The 22,384-nt window shown below is 46.2% G+C and overlaps 1 protein-coding gene across 1 annotated transcript; it reads right to left on the bottom strand.

Moving 5' to 3' along the window:
- Window positions 1-11,559: 11,559 nt before the first annotated feature.
- Window positions 11,560-16,296, bottom strand: LOC133141622 (up-regulator of cell proliferation-like). Its single transcript, XM_061262187.1, has one exon. It carries the CDS (start codon window positions 16,294-16,296, stop codon window positions 11,560-11,562), a length of 4,737 nt encoding a protein of 1,578 aa, XP_061118171.1.
- Window positions 16,297-22,384: the final 6,088 nt, after the last annotated feature.

The raw sequence follows: 22,384 nt of genomic DNA, 5'->3' as shown, positions 1-22,384 counted from the left end.
GTCTCCCCGTACCTTGCCGCAGAGGATGGACCAGGGTGTACCCAGTGCACAAATCAACTATTATCAGTAAGTATCGGTGCCCCCCTGTGGATTGTACTACAGGACCGGCCGAATCCATGTAAATACTTCCCCAGGGTACTCCCGACCTTATAGTTAATCCAGCACTCCACAGGCCGTGTGGTGTATTAATCATCTGGCATTGTGAGCAGTTCTCAACTACTCCCTTCACTACCTCTTTCAGCTTGGGTATATGTAACCTATTCTGTTTCAACTGGTTCTTAATTACATAATAAGAGAAATGCCCATTCTCTTCATGTATTTTCCGAACCTATGCCTCTCCCTTTGTCGGAGGCGCGACTAGTTTAGTCCCTACTATGGGCTATTCTTTATTAGGAAATATACTTCTATATGTGGGTCTGGCGTATCACTGACAGCCATTTTCCCACCTAGTTATAAATTTATATTTAAAATATTACTTTATTAGAATTTACTGTCCTATACAGTCTTCTAATATTGTAACTTATTCTAAATTACCTCGATTCCTTTCTAGTTCGAGTATTACGGTTTCACTACTTAGGTGCCTAGCACCTTTCTCGTCAGTGCCAGTAATCGACTCGAGCCCCACGAGTAGGAATCTACTCGGGCTGTGCCTCAATAGGCCGTGAGCAGTTCTCAACTACTCGTGCCCCACGTTGGGCGCCAAAATTGTCGTGAGCCACGGACCCCTTGCCGAGCTCAGACCTCACGTTCCCACGAGCAGTACCCCACGAGGAGGTGTCTCGAAGTGAAGGGTGTGATGCAAATCTGGTATTCGATGTCCTGTATTCAATGTATTCCTCTAAAGAATCTTTATCACTTATGATTATAGTAAGATATATTTTATTATAATCAATCAAAAGAATAGAGTTATACAGATTACAGTGTACGTATCATCTTTTGCAGTTTGCTGATCACATGCAAGTTACATATACCCCTTTAGCTCTTTCTAAGTTACCTTTCCACCTATGATGTTTAAAAATCAAGGTACACCCCTCAAATATCCATCCTCTTTGGCCTTAGCCTTATCCTATAGCTCCCCCTTCTGGACATTTAAAAGAAACTATTCCTAGAATATTATATTTATCTAACTATGATAACTTCTCTACATTTTTCTACCTTATATAGTACCTTAATGAGAAATAGAATATATTAAAATAAAAGGAAACTTATAATGTGTTACTTTTCCTACTTCTACAAGTAATTTAGATTATAATTACCACTCCAGCTTGGTTATAGTTGTTCTGCGTGGCTCTTTCTTCAGCTGAGTCCGCACCGCGTACGTCACTCCTCTCTCCATATCCATATCCTGGAGTGGCGCGCAGAGGGAGCGCGCCACTCCAGCTTGACTACAGCTGTCTTGTGTTGCTCTCTCTTCAACAGCTCGTAGATATCTTGTGAGGTAAAATTCTAAGATCCTACCCTAAGGTCTAAAAGCTTATTCCTTATATATCTTTTTTGCATACAAAAGTGTACCTTGTTGATAAGAAATGTCCCCAATATTTCAAGCGGGAAGACATTTATCTCTTATGTAACTTGTTTTTTAATGATCATATTCATTATTTCTGTTTTTCCAATTGTCATTTTCTCATACCTCAAAAGAAATTTCCCCAATATTTTATCTCATGTGCCCCTCCGGTTTGGGAATTTCCACCATCTTAATATATGAGTGGAAAAACACTAGCTCTTATGTAATTTTTAATGAACCTATTCATCACTGGTATTTGTCTCCCTGTCATAATCTCTCCTTGGACTCTCTCCAAACTTTGACTTCATACAAGCCAGAAGTTAGTGCCCTCCACCATCTCAACACACTCTTCAGGTGCCCCTCTCCGCGGCGCCTTAAGGGATCTACAAAGGACATCCAGCCAATCGCTGAGTGTAAATCATCCCCCAACTTCTTCTATAGTCAGTCCTTTGAATCTATCCGATAAATTATTTGTGCTATAATCAGGAAGGCCCTTAAAGCCTCTTAATATTCTTTCGGTATTGACATCCTTTCCATTTTCCTTTTTTTTTTTCTTTAGCCAGGCATTGTGCCCCTCCCCTGTAGGGTTGGGGTATTCTGAGTCAGAACTTTAACCTTGCTCCTTAAAACCCTTAAATCTAAGTCCCCCGACTTCAGACTCCTCTACTGAGTATGGCTGCTCATTATCTGTGAACCACATATTTTTCTTCTTACGGGCGTTCTTACTACCACCTCGATGGCGTGTGCGAGGGGTTAACAATGCATTCCTTTCTAACCCATCCCCCGTCAATCTCTCATCAGGGGGGCCTAGGGCCGGGTCCTCGACACCTGTTTACCGACCACTGTTTATTGATTTCTGTTTTGTTGACCATCGCTTGTTTTTGACCACGTCCTCGCCTACCGTTTGGTACCTTTGTCTCGCTATTTGTTTTATGGTTTCGACTTCCGCATCGCCCTCGACTACGCCTCTGCCTGCCGTCCGCCTGTTCATCTGCCCCGCTAACGGCTCTCCTGCTACCGGACCTCCCTGCACGTCTACCGACTACGAGCTTGCTTCTTCCCTCGGCACCGTGATTTTTGTTTCTTTACTATTTGTTCGGCTGGATCTACGTGTATGGACTTTGCTTGTTTTGACTACGCTCCTGGGATTCGTCCCGAATAAAGCCCTGAGGGGTCTTTATATAACTATTGTTTCTGAGTCGTGCATTTTGGGTCCAACCCCCACGCACCCGTCTCAGAACAATTTCGCCACAATGGACCCTGCTGACTCTACTGCCATGTTCTACGCCCTCCAGGAACAAGGAGCCGTCGTCCGGCAGCATTCACAAGGAATCTCCGAACTTCACCTGGAGATTTGTGAACTGTGTGCGGAGATGAAGAGGCTTGCCGTCGCGGTCCTGCCACAACCACGGGAGGAGCCTTCCCACCCACCCACATCCCCAGCGCTCAACCCCATGGGAACCTGCCACTTCCGAGAGCCCCAACAACCCCCTCCAGAGAGGTTTGGTGGAGAACCTGAGAGGTGCAAGGCTTTCCTACTACAATGCGACTTCGTGTTTAAGCAACAGCCCCAGACCTACAACAGCGACGACTGTCGGATTGGCTATGTGATGGGGCTACTCAAGGGGAGGGCGTTGGACTGGGCTATGGCGGTGTGGTCCGGGGATTCATTCCCTCCTCTTTACCCAGTCTTCGCCGATGAGATTCGGAAGGTCTTCCAACACGCATCCAGCGACCAGGAGCCATCCCAGAGACTGATTGCTCTGCGCCAAGGACGGAGGACCGCGGCAGACCACTCCATTGACTTCTGCACCCTCGCGGCGGCTACTAGCTGGAACGATGCGGCGTTGGCGAATCTCTTCCTGGCCAGCCTGAGTGAGATGCTCCAGGAGGAGTTGGCGCGACTGGACCCATCACCCAGTTCGACCAGCTTGTGCGCACCACGATCCGCCTGGACAACCGTGCCAGACAACGTCGGTCGGAGAGACCGATCCTTCCTGGCAACCATTACCCCAGGCAGGGGCCAAGTCCTCGACTGGAGGAGCAGCAGTCTGAGGGATCCGAACCCATGGACCTGTCCCGGGCCGGTACGAGGATCTCTACCGAGGAACGAGCATGCCGCAGAACCACCGGTTCGTGCTTCTACTGTGGGAGGCCGGGTCACAACCAGGCTCGGTGCTCCTTCAAGACCAGGAGACCTGTGGAGGTGAGAGCTGTCGACAGACATGAGGGGTCTGACAGAGACAACCATCGTCCCACGCTCACGACTTTGTTAATTCTGCCCGACAGAACGACCCGGATTAACTCGTTGGTGGATTCTGGAGTGGACGCCAATCTCATTGACAAAGTTTTGGTGTCTGAACTGAACATCCCCACCCTCCCTCTACCCCACCCTGAGAACGCGCGGTCGCTGGATGGAAGGACCTTCTGCCGCATGACACAAATCACCATTCCCATACAACTGGTCATTTCTGGAAACCATCGGGAGATGATCCAGTTCCGCGTCATCCGGTCTCCCAATGACCAACTCATCTTGGGATTACCCTGGCTCCAGAAACACAACCCCACGATCAACTGGAGTTCTAACCAAGTGCAAGCATGGAATCCTAAATGCCATCTGTCCTGCTTGCGTTCCGCTCCACCACCAGCAGAGGGAGTACCAGCTCTACCACAGACTCCCAAGCCCTCCCTGGAGAGGGTCCCCACTCCTTACCATGACCTGGGCACAGTGTTCTCCAAGACACAAGCTCAGTCATTGGCGCCTCATCGACCCTACGACTGCGCCATCGAGCTCCTTCCCGGTTCGTCACTTCCCTCAAGTCGCCTATACAATGTCTCCAGACCAGAAATGGAGGCTATGGAGAAATACATCTGTGACTGCCTGGCTAACGGACTAATTCGCCCATCTTCCTCTCCCGTCGGTGCGGGATTTTTCTTCGTTCAGAAGAAGGATGGCTCCCTACGCCCGTGCATCGACTACAGGGAGCTGAACAACATCACGGTGAGGAACAAGTATCCTCTGCCCTTGATGGACTCCGCGTTCCACCCTCTTCATGAGGCCACCATCTTCACCAAGTTGCATCTCCGCAACGCTTACCACCTGGTCCGTATCCGTAAGGGCGATGAATGGAAGACCGCCTTCAACACTTCTCTCGGACACTTCGAATACCTGGTCATGCCATTCGGCCTCACCAATGCTCCTGCTCCTGTCCTGTTAATGACGTTCTTCGGGGCTTGTTGGGCCGCCATGTGTTCGTCTACCTGGATGACATCTTAATTTACTCTAATAATGCCAAAGATCATGAGAACCACCTCAGGCAAGTGCTACAGAGACTTCTAGAGAACAGATTGTTCATCAAGGCGGAGAAGTGCGTCTTCCACTCTGACACAGTTGAGTTCCTTGGATTCATCCTTGAAAGGGGACGGATCAGGGCGGATCCCAAGAAGATTCTGGCGGTCACCGACTGGCCCACACCCACCTCACGTAAGCAACTCCAGCGCTTCTTGGGATTCGCCAACTTCTACCGAAGGTTCATCCGATCCTATAGTCAAGTGGTCTCCCCTCTAACCAAGCTCACGTCCCCTGCGGTGCCATTCCGGTGGAGCCCCGAAGCTGAGACGGCCTTCAACAAGGTCAAGAGACTGTTCTCTTCCGCTCCCATCCTGGTACACCCTGACCCTACCCGCCAGTTTGTGGTTGAGACGGATGCTTCCGACACAGGGGTGGGAGCTGTACTCTCTCAGGTGGTGGCCGCGGACAACCGACTACACCCCTGCGCCTTCTTCTCCAAGAAGCTGTCCCCGGCGGAGAGGAATTATGATGTCGGAAATCGCGAACTGCTGGCGGTCAAACTGGCATTGGAGGAGTGGAGACATTGGCTGGAGGGGTCCGAGAAGCCGTTCATCGTTTGGACCGACCACAAGAACCTGGCATACCTCCAGACAGCCAAGAGGCTGAACTCCCGACAGGCCAGATGGGCACTGTTCTTCGGGAGGTTCAACTTCTCACTCACCTACCGCCCGGGTTCTAAGAACGTTAAGCCTGACGCCCTTTCTCGCCAATTTAACACCTGTCCTGAGCGTGAGGTTCCTGAGAACATCCTTCCGGCCTCCTGCACCGTGGGGTCCGTCACCTGGAAGATCGAGTCGGTGATCCAGAGGGCTCTACGGGAGGAACCCGATCCTAGGCCCAACCCCGGATTACGCCTATACGTTGTGCAATGGGCCCATTCATCCCTCCTTTCCTGCCATCCCGGCTTTACCCGCACCTTGGCGGTGCTGAAGAGGAGATTCTGGTGGAGTTCCATGATCCCCGACACCAGACGCTTCATCAAGGCTTGCACCACATGCGCCAGAAGCAAAGCATCACACCAGGCCCCTGCTGGACTGCTTCAACCATTGCCGGTGCCCAGCCGACCCTGGAGCCACATTGGAGTGGACTTCGTGACCGGACTTCCCCTTTCCGAGGGTAACACCATCATCCTGACTGTGGTGGACCGATTCAGCAAAGCGGCACACTTCATCCCCCAGGCTGGATTGCCCACCGCCCAAGAGACAGCTGACGTCCTCGTGAGAGAGGTTTTCTGCATTCACGGACTTCCCTCGGATATCGTTTCTGACCGCGGCCCACAGTTCATCTCCCAGGTTTGGAAAGCGTTCTGTGTGGCCCTCAGGACCAACACCTAGCCTCTCTTCGGGCTACCACCCGCAGTCCAACGGCCAAACTGAGAGGGCCAATCAGGACCTGGGGGCCGCTCTACGCTGCGTATTGGCCAAGAATCCTGCCGCATGGAGCAAGATGCTCACCTGGGTGGAGTACGCACACAACACCTTACCCTGCGCCGTCACCGGGAAATCGCCGTTTGAGATCTCCCTGGGCTACCAACCTCCACTGTTCCCTGACCAGGAAGCAGAGACCGCTGTTCCCTCCCTTGCCATCCACATGAAACGGTGCGCCAAGGTTTGGAGGGATGCCAAGGCCGCGCTGCTAAGCACGGCAGATCGTAATCGGTGTTTTGCTGATCGCCACCGCACTCCAGCCCCTGCTTACAGACTAGGTGACTCCGTCTGGCTGTCCACTAAGGACATTCCCCTACAAGCCACCTCTCACAAGCTACAACCCCGCTTTATTGGTCCCTTTAAAATCCACAGTATCATCAACCCTTCCTCTGTTAAACTGTCACTCCCTGCTTCACTTAGGATTCACCCCACTTTCCATGTTTCTTGTATTAAGCCTGTATCCTCTCACCCCATATGTCCCCCGGATCCCCCACCACCTCCCCCCCGCATTATTGACAACCACCCTGCATTCACCGTTAAGAAACTCTTGAACATTCGTAAGAGGGGCCGTGGGGTGCAATACTTGGTTGACTGGGAGGGCTATGGCCCTGAGGAGCGTTCCTGGGTCGCTCCCAGTCTCATTCTGGACAAATCGCTCATCAGAGACTTCCATCGTGACCACCCTGATAAATTCCAAGGACCGCCAGGAGTCGGTCGTTAAGGGGGGGGTCCTGTCACGTTTCAGGTCTGTCTTGCCATGTTTTATGTTTATTGATGTTGTCTTAGTCACGTAGTGTCTTATCATGTATTATGTTAGTCTAGGTTCATTATGTTGTTTAGTTATCTCTTGTTACGATATATTGTCTTGTCATGTCTAGTTATGTTTCGTTACGATTTATTTTTACCTTGTTATGTTGAGTGGTTATCGTCTTAGTTCGTTTCGTGTTATGTTTTGATTTATGTTTATTGTTACGCAAAGTGGTCCCTTGCTGCTCTAACTAATTGTCTACACCTGTCTACACCTGCATTTATAGCCCAGTCGCACTTCGGTTCTTCGTGAAATTGTCTGCCTCTTGTCCGTCAAAGCAACTCTTGAGCATTATACCATTGATTACTCATTAAGATCCAAGCCTGTTTACCGACCACTGTTTATTGATTTCTGTTTTGTTGACCATCGCTTGTTTTTGACCACGTCCTCGCCTACCGTTTTGTACCTTTGCCTCGCTGTTTGTTTTATGGTTTCGACTTCCGCATCGCCCTCGACTACGCCTCTGCCTGCCGTCCGCCTGTTCATCTGCCCCGCTGACGGCTCTCCTGCTACCGGACCTCCCTGCACGTCTACCGACTACGAGCTTGCCTCTTCCCTCGGCACCGTGCTTTTTGTTTGTTTACTATTTGTTTGGCTGGATCTACGTGTATGGACTTTGCTTGTTTTGACTACGCCCCTGGGATTCGTCCCGAATAAAGCCCTGAGGGGTCTTTATATAACTATTGTTTCTGAGTCGTGCATTTTGGGTCCAACCCCCACGCACCCGTCTCACAATTTGGGCAGCTGGACGTTCTTTTATCTCTTTACGTCTTCAATCAATGTGTGTTTAGCTAAATCCTTTATTTGTCTCATATTTTAAGTTACAGTTGAAATCATTCAATAGACAGAGTGCATAGATTGCATACATTGAACCATTCAAAAACAAAATGAGAGATTTCAGTTTTTGCTATTGACATTTCAGAAAAATTTCACTTTGAGCCCAGTTCAAGGCAGTAAACAAAATACAGTTCATTAAGGTCAAATCAAATGAAAAGTTAATTTTTAATGTGAGAACGTGAATGTGTCTGGGGAAATTCATTAGTTTTACAAAGACGCAAAACAAAGTTTCAATTCAGTTTTCTAAATGGAAAAGTATTCTCATAATAGCGACATATAACATAGAGTGATGATTATCTAACATATAACAGATCAACAAGGCAGTAAATAATAAACTTCAAACACAGATGCAAGCAAAGATATAGAGCTGATAATTGCCAATGACACATGAAGATTATATGCTTTAATTATAAGAATTATTAACAAGATAGAACACATAATTATATATATTTGAACACATATTTCCATATTTTACATTTACATTTTAGTCATTTGGCAGACGCTTTTAATCCAAAGCGACTTAGAAGTGCATAGGTTCTTCCACAAGTCAAAGCATCACATCCATAACTAGGAAAATACACATGAAATGCTGTTCTAAACATATAGTCATCATAAGTGCAATTATATATTTTTTGGGGTTAGACAAGGAGGATAGGGATATCAGAAAGGGGGGCGGGGGAAATCAGGAGGGAGGACTAAGATAGAGTTTGAAAAGGTATGTTTTTAGTCTGCGTCAAAATAGGGGGAGGGATTCTGCTGTCCTGACAGTGGTAGGCAAGTCATTCCACCACTGAGGAACCAGAACGGAAAACAGGCGTGAACGTGCAGCTCGACCGCCAGGTGCACGTAGAGAGGGAACCATAAGGAGACCAGAGCTGGCAGACCAGAGTGGTGTAGCTGGGGAGTAGGGAGTGATCAAGGATTGGATGTAAGGTGGGGCAGTCCCCTTAGCAGCCTGAAATGCCAACACTAGGACCTTGAATCGGATGCGTGCGGCAATAGGAAGCCAGTGGAGGCCAATGAGAAGCGGGGTGACATGAGCCGACCTGGGCTGACTGGTGATCAGGCGGGCTGCAGCATTCTGGACCAGCTGGAGGGGCTTGATGGCACACGCTGGGAGACCGGCAAGGAGGGAGTTGCAGTAATCCAGGCGGGAAATGACGAGCGCCTGGACTAGGAGCTGGGTGGCTTTCTCCGTCAGGAGATGACGGATACGGCGTATATCTGGCAGTGGAGGATACTTGTGGAGCCAGGGTGAGGCAGTTTTCAAGAGTCACCCCAAGATTCTTTGCCGTACGGGAGGAGGAAACTACAAAGTCCTCAACAGTCACTGAGAGGTCGATTGACGGAGAGGACTTAGCAGGGATGTAGAGAAGCTCAGTTTTGGCAAGGTTAAGCTTCAGGTGGTGGGAAGTCATCCACGCAGAGATATCAGCCAAGCAGGCAGAGATCTGTGTGGTGACTTGGGTATCGGGGGGGGAAGGAACTAAAGAGTTGGGTGTCATTAGCGTAAGAGTGATAAGAAAAGCCATGGGAAGAGATAACAGAACCAAGAGACATGATGTATAGCGAGAAGAGGAGAGGACCAAGAACTGAGCCCTGCGGGACTCCAGTTTGTAGGGGGTGAGGGTCAGAGACTGAGCCCCTCCAAGTCACCTGGTAGGAGCGACCAGAGAGGTAGGAGGAAAACCAAGCGAGGGCAGACCCTGTGACACCCATCCCAGACAGCGATGAGAGCAGAATCTCATGGTTGACTGTATCAAAGGCGGCCGACAGGTCGAGGAAGATGAGGACAGAGGAGAGGGATTTGGCTTTAGCAGAGTGGAGTGCCTCAGTGACTGCGAGTGGCTACTCTTGAAGCCGGACTGGTTGGGGTCATGGAGATTGTTGTGAAGAAGATAAGTGGACAGTTGGGAGCAGACCGCCCATTCCAGAGTCTTGGCAAGAAAGGGAAGAAGAGAGACAGGCCGGTAGTTGCTCAGAGCAAAGGGGTCAAGAGTAGGTATTTTCTTTAATATGGAGGTGACAATATGAAATTAAACTGTTGAAATATCACAGCCTATTTACTATCCGAATGAATGGAACAATGGACAGAGATCAGCCATGATGATTCAAAGGCAGGATTTGTACAGATAAATGCTGCATAGGTAATGATAGAGGCAATATCACTTTGTAGTATGAATATGATTTTATGAGTACAATGAGCTGCTGATGGTATTATCTCTCATAGAACCAGAGAAGACTCAGGGGAGGCTGCAGAAATTCAGCAGTGTCTGTGTCAGTGATCAGGGGCCTCATTTATAAACGTTGCGTAGGCACAAAAGAATGCGTACGCCACTTTCTAAGCAAACTTTGGCATTTATAAAAAACAAACTTGACCGGAAAATGTGCGGTCCTCCACGGAAACTCTGACCCATGCGTACGCACATTAACTGGAGAAATGAGAAACTGTGCCTTTAATGCTCGTGACGTAAGACCAGGAAAACGGGAAGTGAAACAGGATTTAAAAAGGTATAAAGATTTGCCGGGAGTTGTGGCTGGGTATGGCTGCTGTAAGGACGTGTTATACTTATAAAAGTGTTGTGTTGTTGAATCTCGCTATACGGGTTCTCTCCCTTCCTAAGTGCAACACAACATTTGGCGACGAGAGAAGTCGAAAATGATATACAACAGATACCACTGTGTAAAATAAATCGAAATTGATTGTTGTTGATTGTACTCTTAAAGGGTTCTGATTTTCTGCATGTTTACACTAGGACTCGGAACTATACTGTCCTCTCAGGTCCTCTTTGCACTTTTTCTTGTGTTTAATTTGCACTTTGTTGTACGTCGGTCTGGATAAGAGCGTCTGCTAAATGCCATGCAATGTAATGTAATGTAATGTAATGAAATATTACCTCTCACGTATCATATACGAAGAGTTAATTTGCAAAAACGGATAAAAGCCTCTCTTACAACGAATAAACAAACAGCTGTTTGATTGTTGCTCCCTGGAGTGCCCAAAAAATATGATTTAGGATGATAAATATAAACGGAGATGTTGTTGTAAAATAATCCCTCAAATATGTAGACGAATTGTTAAACAATACTTCATGTTATTAAATGTATTCTCATAAATAATATGGTGAACAGTCAGACAAATTGCGCTGCACTGATGCCGTTTACAATGCGTCAGTCGGGCAGATACGAGCATAGTTTCATATATTGTTATCATATTCATTTATTACGTTTTATAATGTGTTTATTGTTATAAATTTTTGTTCGTTTTATCTCTTAATTTTGTAACTGTGTTTTCAATGGTGCTAGACAAATAACATGTATTATTATTATTATTATTATCATCGTCATCATCACATTCGTTGTGCAGAACTGTTCGTCATTTACAGGATAATTCCCACACCTGTAGCTTTTCAGAGGCAATCAAATGGCTGAAATCCCTTTTCGTGGCCTTCTTTTCAGCGTTTGCCATTGTCGTCTTCGTGAAATGCATATTCATTAGGGGCGTTTCACTGCCTATTTATAGGCAACTGTGGGCGGGACATGAAGCCGGCAAAGCTGCGCCACATTTAGAGTTGATTGTGATTTATAAAGGAAAATTGGCGTGGGATGTGCGTATGCACTGTTCTATAAATCAGACTATTGTTTTCCGGTCTCCGGTTTTCATAAGGAAGGATTCCTTCAGACTTTCCCTGGCTTGTTCCTGGGTTATACATTTCCAATGGGGGGGAATATCAGCAGACTTGGCTTCATATTCCTTGGCAAACTGCTTGTTAAACTTGCTGAAGACGTACTTCCAGTAGTCTGAGGCCTGGATGCTGGTGTCAGGCTGGATGAGCCAGTCAGGGTAAATGCTCCGATAGTCCTTGTATGGATGCCATTTCTTCTCTGTTCCAGTCAACCTGAAGTGCTTCTCACTGACAACATTAGTGGAGCAGATATTGCTCAGTAATATCTGTGATTCATGATATCTCCATCCCGCAATGCCCTGAGGACGGTGAATGGAAGCAAAGTGCTCTGTGTGGCTCTTGCCACCAGCTTCACAGGGGGTCTCACAGAAGGGACACTGCCTCCCACAGCCAAACACCCTGTTAAACAGCTCCTTCTGTGGCTGAAAGGGCAGTGAGGTCAGCCTGGCCCTCACATCCCCACCTTTCTGAAACTCTGCGGTAAAGGCCTGTTCCATTTCATCCACAAGCACCTCCAGACACCGGGAAAAGTCTTCTGGCTTGGCAGAGTTTAAGGCCAGGACTGCTCTGAGGGGGTCTTTGGGGATGACAAGCTCCTTCTGTAGGTCACTACAGATATCCTGAATGAACTGTTGAATGTTCTGGGCCTCCTCACCCCTTCCTGCTGCCTGTTCAGCTGCCTTCATCTGTGAGGTCTTAATGGCTTCTTTTATTCTTCTAACCATCACCTTCAGGTGATTCATCTCAATGTTCCTGAGGCTATCTCCCTCTGAGAACTGCTTCACCATCAGCTTCAATATCCAGTCATGTACAAAGGTCTCGTAATTTTTTATGTATCTCACAAAGTCCTGAAAGTTATCATCCTTAAGTAGCTGCTCAAGGATTGAGAACTGGAAGAAGGTTCGAGTGCTGAAATCAATGGCTGTCTGTCCTGTCAACATTTCATCTACAAGGTCAGGGCCCAGAGATTTGGTGATGTATTCCTTCACCGCAGGTTGAAGACAGTTAACAGTGAAATCATTGGCTTTCTTCTGACACTGGTCTCTTTTGTTGAACAGGTCCTTGAAGTCTGTGTAGTACTGTTGCTTGAACTGTTCCAGACAGTGACGAGGATCATTTGCATGGATGAAAGCCAGATGCATTTTTTTAAACTCCCGTGCTGCATGTCCACAGATGTGAATCTTCAGCTTGGCCTGAAATTCAGCAGTTGTTTCCAGATTCTTGTCCAGGATTTTGTCTCCAATGCAAAGCAAGTCTATTGTGTATGTTTTATGGTAATCAGATTTTGTTCTCACTTTCTCATTGACAAACTGCTTGCTCTGCTCAATGATGTGATCAACTACCTGCTGGAACTCCTTCAGCTCCTTTCCAAAGTCAAAATTCTGAATCCTTTGATTTAATGCCAGATGTTCACTTTTCACTTTGAATGGCTCGCTTCCATATCCAGACAAGTTGCCCACTTTTGACAGTATTTCACGTACTAAGCTGCCTTTCATCTCTAAGTTAACCCACAGCTGGTGGTAGATGTCTTGCACAATGTCTTGTTCTTCCATGCCAGGGAACCGCAGCTCCTCCACGGTCTCATTCCACATCTTCTCAAATTCATCCACCAACTGTTGATCTGACAGATCTTTACTTTTCCTGCATTTCTCAATCAGCCCCTGCACCTTTTCCTCCATTTTGGCTGTGTGGTTTTTCTTGATGCTCTCTAACCTGAACATACCCTTTCTGATCTCCACCGCTGCCTCAAGCTTGTTTGTCACAGAGTTCTCTGTCTTCCTCCTGATAGTTTTGGCTGTGTTGTTCAATTCTTCCTTGAACTTCTCTACCAAGTGAACATGTCCCTCTTGCCTCTTGTAGAATTCAGTGAGGTTGGACAAAATAAGCTTTTCCCCTTTCGCCAGTTCTACCAAGGCCTTAGTTTTCAGGTGGCTCAGTAACTCATCCAAATTCTTAAATTCTGCTTCTGTGCCAAAGTTTGACACCTTTGTCTCAGCTTCCATTAGCCAGGAGTACATGTTCTTCCTGAAGGCCCAATCCCATTTGTAGAACTCAGTGCAAAGGTGAGCATAAGCTTCAGCTACAAGGCTATTGCGGAAGCTGAAGATGAAGTTCTCATATTTCACTGCTTTCCATAAGCTCTTGGTCCATTCATGGAACTCAATGATTGTGTGTGCTGAGCTGTTTCCAGATTTTTGTTCCATAAACTTCTCAATCACACTCCTCTTGAAAAGATCCACAGACTCACTGTAGCCAACACTGACAGGGGCCATGGGAGGGTGGCCGTGCCAGAGCCCAGGTATGTACCAGGTGTTTCTCTCTGGATCATACTCCATGACATCAGTAAATGTGTAGTTGTTTCCCTTCTTTTCCATCTTAGCTGCTGCTTGGGTCATCTCATTCAGCTTATCCAGCAGATGTTTCCTGTCTCTCATGTTACTGTCATGGGCAGAGATGTCTGGCACATTCTGGTGCACAAACTGACAGCAGGGTTTTCTCCCAACTTCTTTCATGCGCAGGAAGGCGTGCACCACAATCTGCAGGATATCGTTAATTTCCGTGGAATTTTCCATGGCGATGTTGATGACTGTGATGTCACTCAGCCCCACCACCAGAGTGGCCAGTTCATTATCATGCTCATAACTGTCATCCAGCTGTGCCAACTGTGGTGCCTTCAAACCTTCAGTGTCAATAATCATGATGTAATCACACCCAAGCCGCACTTTAAAATCCTCTTTCACTCTGATGAGGAGCATGAAGGCCCCTCTGGTGCACCTGCCACTACTGACAGCAAACTGGACCCCAAACATGGTGTTCAAGAGGGTGGACTTCCCAGTGCCCTGTACCCCCAGTACAGTGATCACCCGGATCTTACATGTATTCCTTGTTAGATCATGGAGTTCTTTCAGAACCTGTGTCATCCACTCCAGAGGAATATTGCTTGAGTCTCCATCCACCAGCTCCAGAGGAAAGCCCTCCTGTAGCAGCTTGGCACAGAGACGTGGCAGGCGCTTAATCTCTGGGGTGAGGGCTTTGGGGAGTGAGCAGGCCGACTCGTACAGCTGACCCATTTCCCTCAGGAAGTGCTCCGTCCCCAAGGAGCAGCTGGAGATCTCCCTGTCCAACTGTGCAATGAGCTCCATGTTTTCTGAGGAACTCTGACACTGTTCCTTGTACTTTGCCCGAAGAAGTGGAAGGCTTTTGCGTGACAGATTATCCAGATTGATCCTCATCCACTTCAGGAAATACTTGCGCTCCTCTGTGGAACTGCACATCGCGGAGATGAAACGGGACATAGAATCGGAGATGCTGTGAGCCCTCTGCTGTTCCCTGAGATTCTGCCTCTGATCTGTAAGCTCATTCTTGTAAACTTCTATGTTTTTCTCCCCAGAATTTTTCATCCTGCACTGTTCCTTCTCCAGTTTGGCCAGCTGTTTCCATGCAGTCCCTTGCAAGGGCAGCTCTTTCTCCTTGAAGCTCAATATTTCAGATATTCCTCCTGTGATTTCATCAGCCTTCTGCTTGCCCCTCTTACATTGGATGTATTCTTCATCAATACGGATCCCTAAATCATGGACAAGATCAGACATCCTTTCAATGCTCATTTTAACGTTTTCCTTTAAAATTCCACGGATAGCCGAACACAATTTTTTGTTGAATTCTGCATCATTCATCCGCCGATGCTTTTTGATGGTGTTCCTGGGTTTTGTCTCAGAAACACATCTCCTGAAGTCATCCTCATTGAAGGTCTGGCTCTGTGAATTGGTGATCAAAATCAAAAAAAAAGTCTTAAATTGCATAGATTCCAGAAATCTTTGTTCAAACTCAAAGTCGTCGCAAAACACAAATATAGCAGTAGATGTGCGGCAGAGGAAAGCGTACTGAGTTTCAGAGTCTCTGAGATCCCCACGGAGGTTAGCTATAGCCAGAGGCTCAGAGAAGATGTCAGTGTTTTTGTTCCCACTGGGCAGATACCAGCTGATTTCCACCAGACCATTGGAAATCCTCCTTGGGGTGTCACCGCACTCCATGTTTTTGTGAACGAAGGTGTCCTGGTACTGCAGAGGGTTGCTGAGGACCTGGTTCAGAATGTGAGACTTGGACATGCTGCTGTTTCCCAGCCTCACAAAAGAGACCATGGGGAGGTCAGACAGAACAATGCTCTCCTCCACAAACCCTCTTGGGTCCTCCATAGAATGAGGTTTGTACTTTTTCACAATATCCCTCATGGCCCACAGCATTAAAGTGCACTGCTTGGTATCACATTTAGGAATCAGCAGAGGCACAGAGAACTGGCACATGGACATTTTCAAAGCCATCTCCTGCTGGAGAAAGCTATCTGAACACAGAAATACAGCAGTTATGAGGTCAAGGGGGTTGACTCTGTTGCTATGGTCCTGTGCATTGTGCTCAGTGCTCAGTAAGCTGTCTAGGTTTTGGGCCTCTGTGTCCTGTTCTGAGGAGCAGCTCATTCGGCGAAACGACACATTCACCATCATCAGCTTCCTCAGGAAACACCATGGCAGAGATTTCAGAGACTGGATGTTTTCATCAGATAAAGTCTCTCCATCAATGTGGAGCGCCTGGCTGAGAGTCAGCTTGTTCTTCAGGTGGTGTTCCAGTCCCAGGTCACTCAGCAGCTCCTCCAGACTGGTTCCTGTCATTGGGGATGGAAGCTGCATTAGTACATTTGCACAGTAGAACAGTAATAAAATCATAAGAATGCACATACATATACTTGCACATCAAAAAATGACTAATGTTCTTGACAGACTGAATGCTTCATATTCCTGAGTGATGCTATGGCCAGTGATTGTACCCTGTTCATCATCAAGTCATCTCTAGCCCTGGACCATGATTCTGAGGTGTTCAGGGACACTTGTATGCAGTGATCCTCCCTGCCGAGTCCCTCCCCCCACCCTCAGAGCTGCTCCCTCATGCACAGGCCTTACTGGGATCCTGGTGTTGAACCAAAGTCTGATGCCTTAACCTTGCACCACCGTGGAGCTCCCAGACAAAAACATTTTTATGTCTATATTTAAACATGTTTTACCGCATTTTAATAAGAGGTCACAGAAATGTATTCTTTAATTAAGTTCATTCCAGACTTAAAAATCACTGCTGCTAGAGCCATAGACCCTGACTGTCACTAGGTAGGTCACCTGGAAACTCATTATTCTCCAGCTGTGGAAACATGGCAAAGGGAAGTTGTTGGAGATATTGAGGTGAATAAGTATTGAGGACAATTAGTCAGAAGGAGGAAGTTTTTTTGGTGAATTTGTCTAGGGCCAGGACCCCTCCTCCTACACTGTTCCCTATCACTGTGCTGGGACATTGGATTTCTGCTTGGTCCAGAGGGAAGAGCACCTCCCACTGGCCTACCAGCAGGATGTCTCCCTCCTCTTCTGCTTGGGGTCCTCACCTTTACTCATGGTCTCATCTTCAGACACACTCACACTGTGCTCTGAGTCTTCAGTTTCCTGCAATGAAAAACATCACAGACAGTGTATTCACATTTTGCAAGCTCTTTGTTGGTATTTGTTTTATACAATATTTTAAAACATATTTTAATTAGTTGAATAATGCAGCTGGGACCTGTCAGTCCTAGAGGCTGTCCAATCAAGCTGCAGTCTTTCCTGGTTTTTGGTGTGTTTAGCAAGTGCTTAATTCAATGATTGCTTGGGAAGATCACAATCCTTGTTTGCAAGGCCTACACAAAGCTCTTTTTTAATTTGGCCCTCCACAACTAGACATTGTGGCCTGCAGAACTGGAGTTTGACTCAGAGTTTTGTCAAATCTCACCTCCTCCTCCTCGTGTGCAGTGCCCTTACTCAAGGTCCCATCCATGTTATCAGTATCTGCTGAACATCTCTTAGCTGGGTCAGCAGAGGAGGGTTGGGACTGGGCCAGGCATGAGGATGTGTTCTCTGGTGCTGGTTCTGTGCCCAGACTGGATCGGTTGTCTGTGGTCTCCTCCCTATTCTCAGAATCTGCACCTGAGATGCTCAAAGACAGACCACAGTCACACGCCCTGCTATGTGAGGTCCAAGGAAGGGTCTCAAACCCTTAACATCCACCCCAAGTAAAATGTGTCATTTTAAAAAACTGTTTCTTTAAAGCAGGACAGCATGCATGGTGCAGTTGGTAGCACTGCCACCTCACAGCAAGGAGGTCCTGGGTTCGTAATCCCAGTCAACCGGGGCCTCTCTTTGTGGAGTTTGCATGTTCTCCCCGTGTTCGTGTGGGTTTCCTCCCACAGTCCAAAGACATGCAGGTTAGGCTGATTGGAGAGTCTAAATTGCCCGTAGGTATGAGTGTGTGAGTGAATGGTGTGTGTGCCCTGCGATGGACTGGCGACCTGTCCAGGGTGTATTCCTGCCTTTCGCCCAATGTATGATAGGCTCCAGCCCCCCTGCGACCCTGTTTAGGATAAGCGGGTTAAGATAAAAGATGGATGGATGGAGTTTCTTTAAAGCAGTGCAATGGTGCACAGCTAAGCACTAGTGGCTCAGCTAAGCACCATAAAAGACATGGCTCAGCATCACAGTGGCGCTATTATGGTCTGCGTTTTCTGTGTCTATATTTTGTAAGTCCTCAGAATTTTTGCCTTTTGTTTCACCTGTGTTCCACTTCCTGATTGTTGTACTCACCGGATTCTTGTTTCCTCTTGTTATCTCCCTATATACACTTATATTTTGTGTAGTATTTGACAGATTATCATGTGCTTCCGCGATACTTTCCAGTCTTTTTTCCTGTCTGATTACCTGTGTATCGACCTGTTTGGCTTTCGACTTCTGAGTCCTGGATTACCCTTCTCTTCGTCTTTGACTCACTGTGTTTGGACTCCCTTTGATTTATCGGTTTGTGTTTTTGGTTTTCAATTCTGTTCATCCGCTTGTTTGGACTATCTAATTGTTTTTGTTGCATCTGTTTGCCTGGCTATCAGACCCCTGCTTGGAGTATTGTTTAAGAACTGTTTATTCTACACCTGTTTGCTGGTTCTTGACTTTGGCTTGTCTACTTGTCTAAGTTAATAAAGACTTTAACTTGAACTTTTGTGGTCTCGCCATTGGGTCAGTCAGCTGAAGATCTTATGCACATCCTATAAATGTTCAGTCATGAAAACCTTGTCTTCATTTGAAGCATAAAACATTAGCAAAACAAATTTCATCCTTAAACAGCCTTTATAGTCGATGATGGAAAAAACAAAGACATTCAGCCTATTGTCAGCACAATTGAGCACTACTGCAAAATAAACCTAAATTAGAAGAGAACCGTCATTGTCTTTTATCTTGGTGAGTACATTACCTAATTTACCCATTAGGGCAGTCATCTAAACTGTTAAGTTGAAATTGCTACTGCTTTGACTAGTTTAGCAAGCTGGGTGAATGATAGCTAGCTAAGTAATGACATGAAAATTAAACTAGGGGGGCTGGTTATTAACTAGCATGCTAGGTTTACCTGGGACAGGTTTCCTTGCAGAGCACAGTTTGTTGCCACATTCACTGCAGAATTTGTCATTCTGCCCACATTCAGTGCTGCAACTGGGGCACTCCATCTGCATCCGTCTGGGCAAACATAACATAACAAAACACAACACAACACAACACAATGATGAGAACAGGCCATCCAGCCCAGCAATGCTCACCTTTACCAAACACTAAAGTGTACCTCCTGCTTAGTTTGCCTAAAAGCTAGATAGTTTCTAACACCGTATCAAGCCTGGTTTTGAAAACCCCCCAGTGTTTCTGCCTCCACTACATGTCCTGACATGCTACTCCACACAGTGACCACTCTGTGTGAAAGAATACTTTGTAATATCTGTGAAGAATTTATCCTTGGCCAATGTCCATTTATGCTCTCTTGTTGTGCTAACCAAACTCACCCTGAAGAATCACCTGTAGTTGACTTGGTTAATTCCTTTAATGAATTTAAAAGCCTCAATCAAATCACCCCGAAGTCTCCCTTTACTAAGCTTAGAGAGACAAAGCATCTCAAGTCAAGCTCTTTACTTTTATCTTTTATACACGGAATCAATCAGGTTTCCCTTCTTTGAACCTTTGTAACATCACACAGTTACAGCAAGAAGAGTCAAAGCACCTTGTACAAAATGTAGAAATGTGAGGTTGGAGATGGAAAGGAAACCAGGTAATTCCCTTCCATGAAAAGTAAACCGAAAGTAATGCTTTGCATGTCTGAAAGGGTTGAGACTACTTTCATTTAGCGGATGCTGTGATCCAGAGCAACTCACCTGGATTTTGAGCAATGGTGCCAAACCAGACTAATAACAAGAAAAGACATGTAGCATCACTAAAGTACAGAAATCTAAAGCTTCAGCAATCGCAAGTAAACAGGTCTATTAAAAATGTTGCTGTTGTCTCAATGGGCATGGGAAATGAGTAAATACTGAAGCTGGGCCATTATAGGGGAGACAGAGACCGAAAATGCAACATTAAGAATAAGGCCAAACCACAAACAGAAAATTCAGTATTCTGGAATAAGATCAAGCCATACAGCAGCTATGGGGAGTGAGGAGTTCATTGAGATTAAATAAATGCAGATGTGGTCAATGTAGTTAACACGAGACACAAATCTAGGTAGATATACAGAAGTTTATTTCATACGTCATGAGGGAAATCTCATATCAAATTAATGAGAGTACTTGGTTACAATTATTGCTGCTAAAGGTGGTTAAATTAAATTTAAGGGGGCAATGACTTTTTCATTCAATGTTTTATTGTTTGATAACTTTTTTCATTCAATCAATGAAACAATCATTACTCAGTTCCCCTTTGTCCAGTATTACATTTCTAAAGATCTGAAACCATTCGGTGTGAAAGATATGCAGTAATGGAGGAAATTATGGTACTGCACATTCTCAGCTTTGGCTTCAATACATTTTGGTTTCACCATGTACAAATTACAACACTTTTATCCGTAGTCCCCCCCCATTTAGCGTTGCATTAACACTGGGAATTTTCTGTGCAGGTATGATAAGCTGTGAATAACACCAATGGTGCCCTTGTTTCATTTGCCTCCCATGCCCAGCACAAAGTCCTGCACGGTCCTGTGCTATAGTGCTTGTCTGAAGCCGTTTATATTAGCCAGTAATATGAAGATGTTTAATTTAGCTTCACTTACCTATGAAATCTCTTCTGGAATCAGTTCAGCTGCAACATTTTTTCTACAAAAGAATAAAGCAAAGTGTGAGGATGAAATGAGACTGATGCTCCAAACTGAGTGCCTTTAACAATGACCCAACAGTTAACTGTGAGGCAATGTTCTGGTTTTGCAGTCTTTCTTGGAAGAGTGGGTGTGGCACCTCTTCGCTTTACTTTTGGTGGAACTCTGGCCAGAAAAGGACCAGATTCCTCCAGACCCTCACAGTGAATGCTGTTGAGGGGAAATTTTTGAATCCTGAGTTCAAAAGCTCCAAAAGAAAAAATTAAAAAGAATTATGAGTCTGTATAAACTATGTTACTGAAACATTAAGGCATTGTGCAAAACTGCTGTGCTTCCTCTTTCAGACCAGATATTTGATGACCGGATGCTGAGTCAAAAATACACTGCATTGCCAATCAAACTGCACACATCTATTTGTTTTTTGTTAAACGATATAATTTATACTTTCTACATCATAAGCCCCCTGTGTTATGAGGATGCCGGTAAAGGATCCAAGTGCAGACCAGACATGGAGCGCAAAAACAGGGTTTATTAAGTCCTCAAAAATGGACAATGCACAACAGCCGACCACAGGAATAAAAAGTAAAACACAAAAAATCCAAAGCTCAGAAGTTACAGGGAACGTGAACAAAAATATTCTCCAAAAATCAGAACAAGTAAAACACAAAAATCCAAAGCTCAGAAGTTACAGGGAATGTGGAACAAAAATATTCTACAAACAGAACAGCGCAAAGGTAAGCAGCGCAAAAGTTTGACAGCGTTTCTCACCAACCTTACGGGCAGATACTGGTACGATCTGACAAAGAACACCAAACAAAGGGGAGCTTAAATAAACAGAGGAGGCAACTAAAAGGCAGAGAAAACGAGGAACAGGGGGAACCAATCAGGGCAATGATTATGTAAATAAACCGAAGGGGGCGTGGCTAACAGAGGCAGGTGAGGGTGGGGTTCAGGACAAAGAAAACACAAGCACATGGTAAGGCAGACACAAACACAGGAATACCATGACTGTCAAGACAAACATGAGTATCCATCCATCCATCCATTATCTGAACCCGCTTATCCTGATCAGGGTCGCAGGGGGGCTGGAGCCTATCCCAGCATACATTGGGCGAAAGGCAGGAATACACCCTGGACAGGTCGCCAGTCCATCGCAGGGCACACGCACCATTCACTCACACACTCATGCCTACGGGCAATTTAGACTCTCCAATCGGCCTAACCTGCATGTCTTTGGACTGTGGGAGGAAACCGGAGTACCCGGAGGAAACCCACGCAGACACGGGGAGAACATGCAAACTCCACACAGAGAGGCCCCGGCCGACGGGGATTCGAACCCAGGACCTCCTTGCTGTGAGGCGGCAGTGCTACCCACTGCATCATCCGTGCCGCCACAAACATGAGTATGAAAAACAATAAATTACAAAAATAAACGATAATAAACAATGAAATTAATTCACAGACCACAGATCATGACACCCTGACTTGGTGGAACGCCGAGTTTACAGCAGAAAACCAGTCCAGCAACTGAACTAATTCACGGTAACTGCTGGGACGCTCATTTGAATTTGAATGCAATGCCAGTGA

The sequence above is a fragment of the Conger conger genome, chromosome 12 (assembly GCF_963514075.1).
Source record: "Conger conger chromosome 12, fConCon1.1, whole genome shotgun sequence".
Classification (NCBI taxonomy): Eukaryota; Metazoa; Chordata; class Actinopteri; order Anguilliformes; family Congridae; genus Conger; species Conger conger.
The sequence above is the reverse complement of the archived record's forward strand: the minus strand, read 5'-3'. Positions and strand labels throughout refer to the sequence as shown.

Bases quoted from the DNA above. Each gene is read 5' to 3' on its own strand.
- LOC133141622 (XM_061262187.1), bottom strand. From the start codon at position 16,296: ATGCAGCTTCCATCCCCAATGACAGGAACCAGTCTGGAGGAGCTGCTG.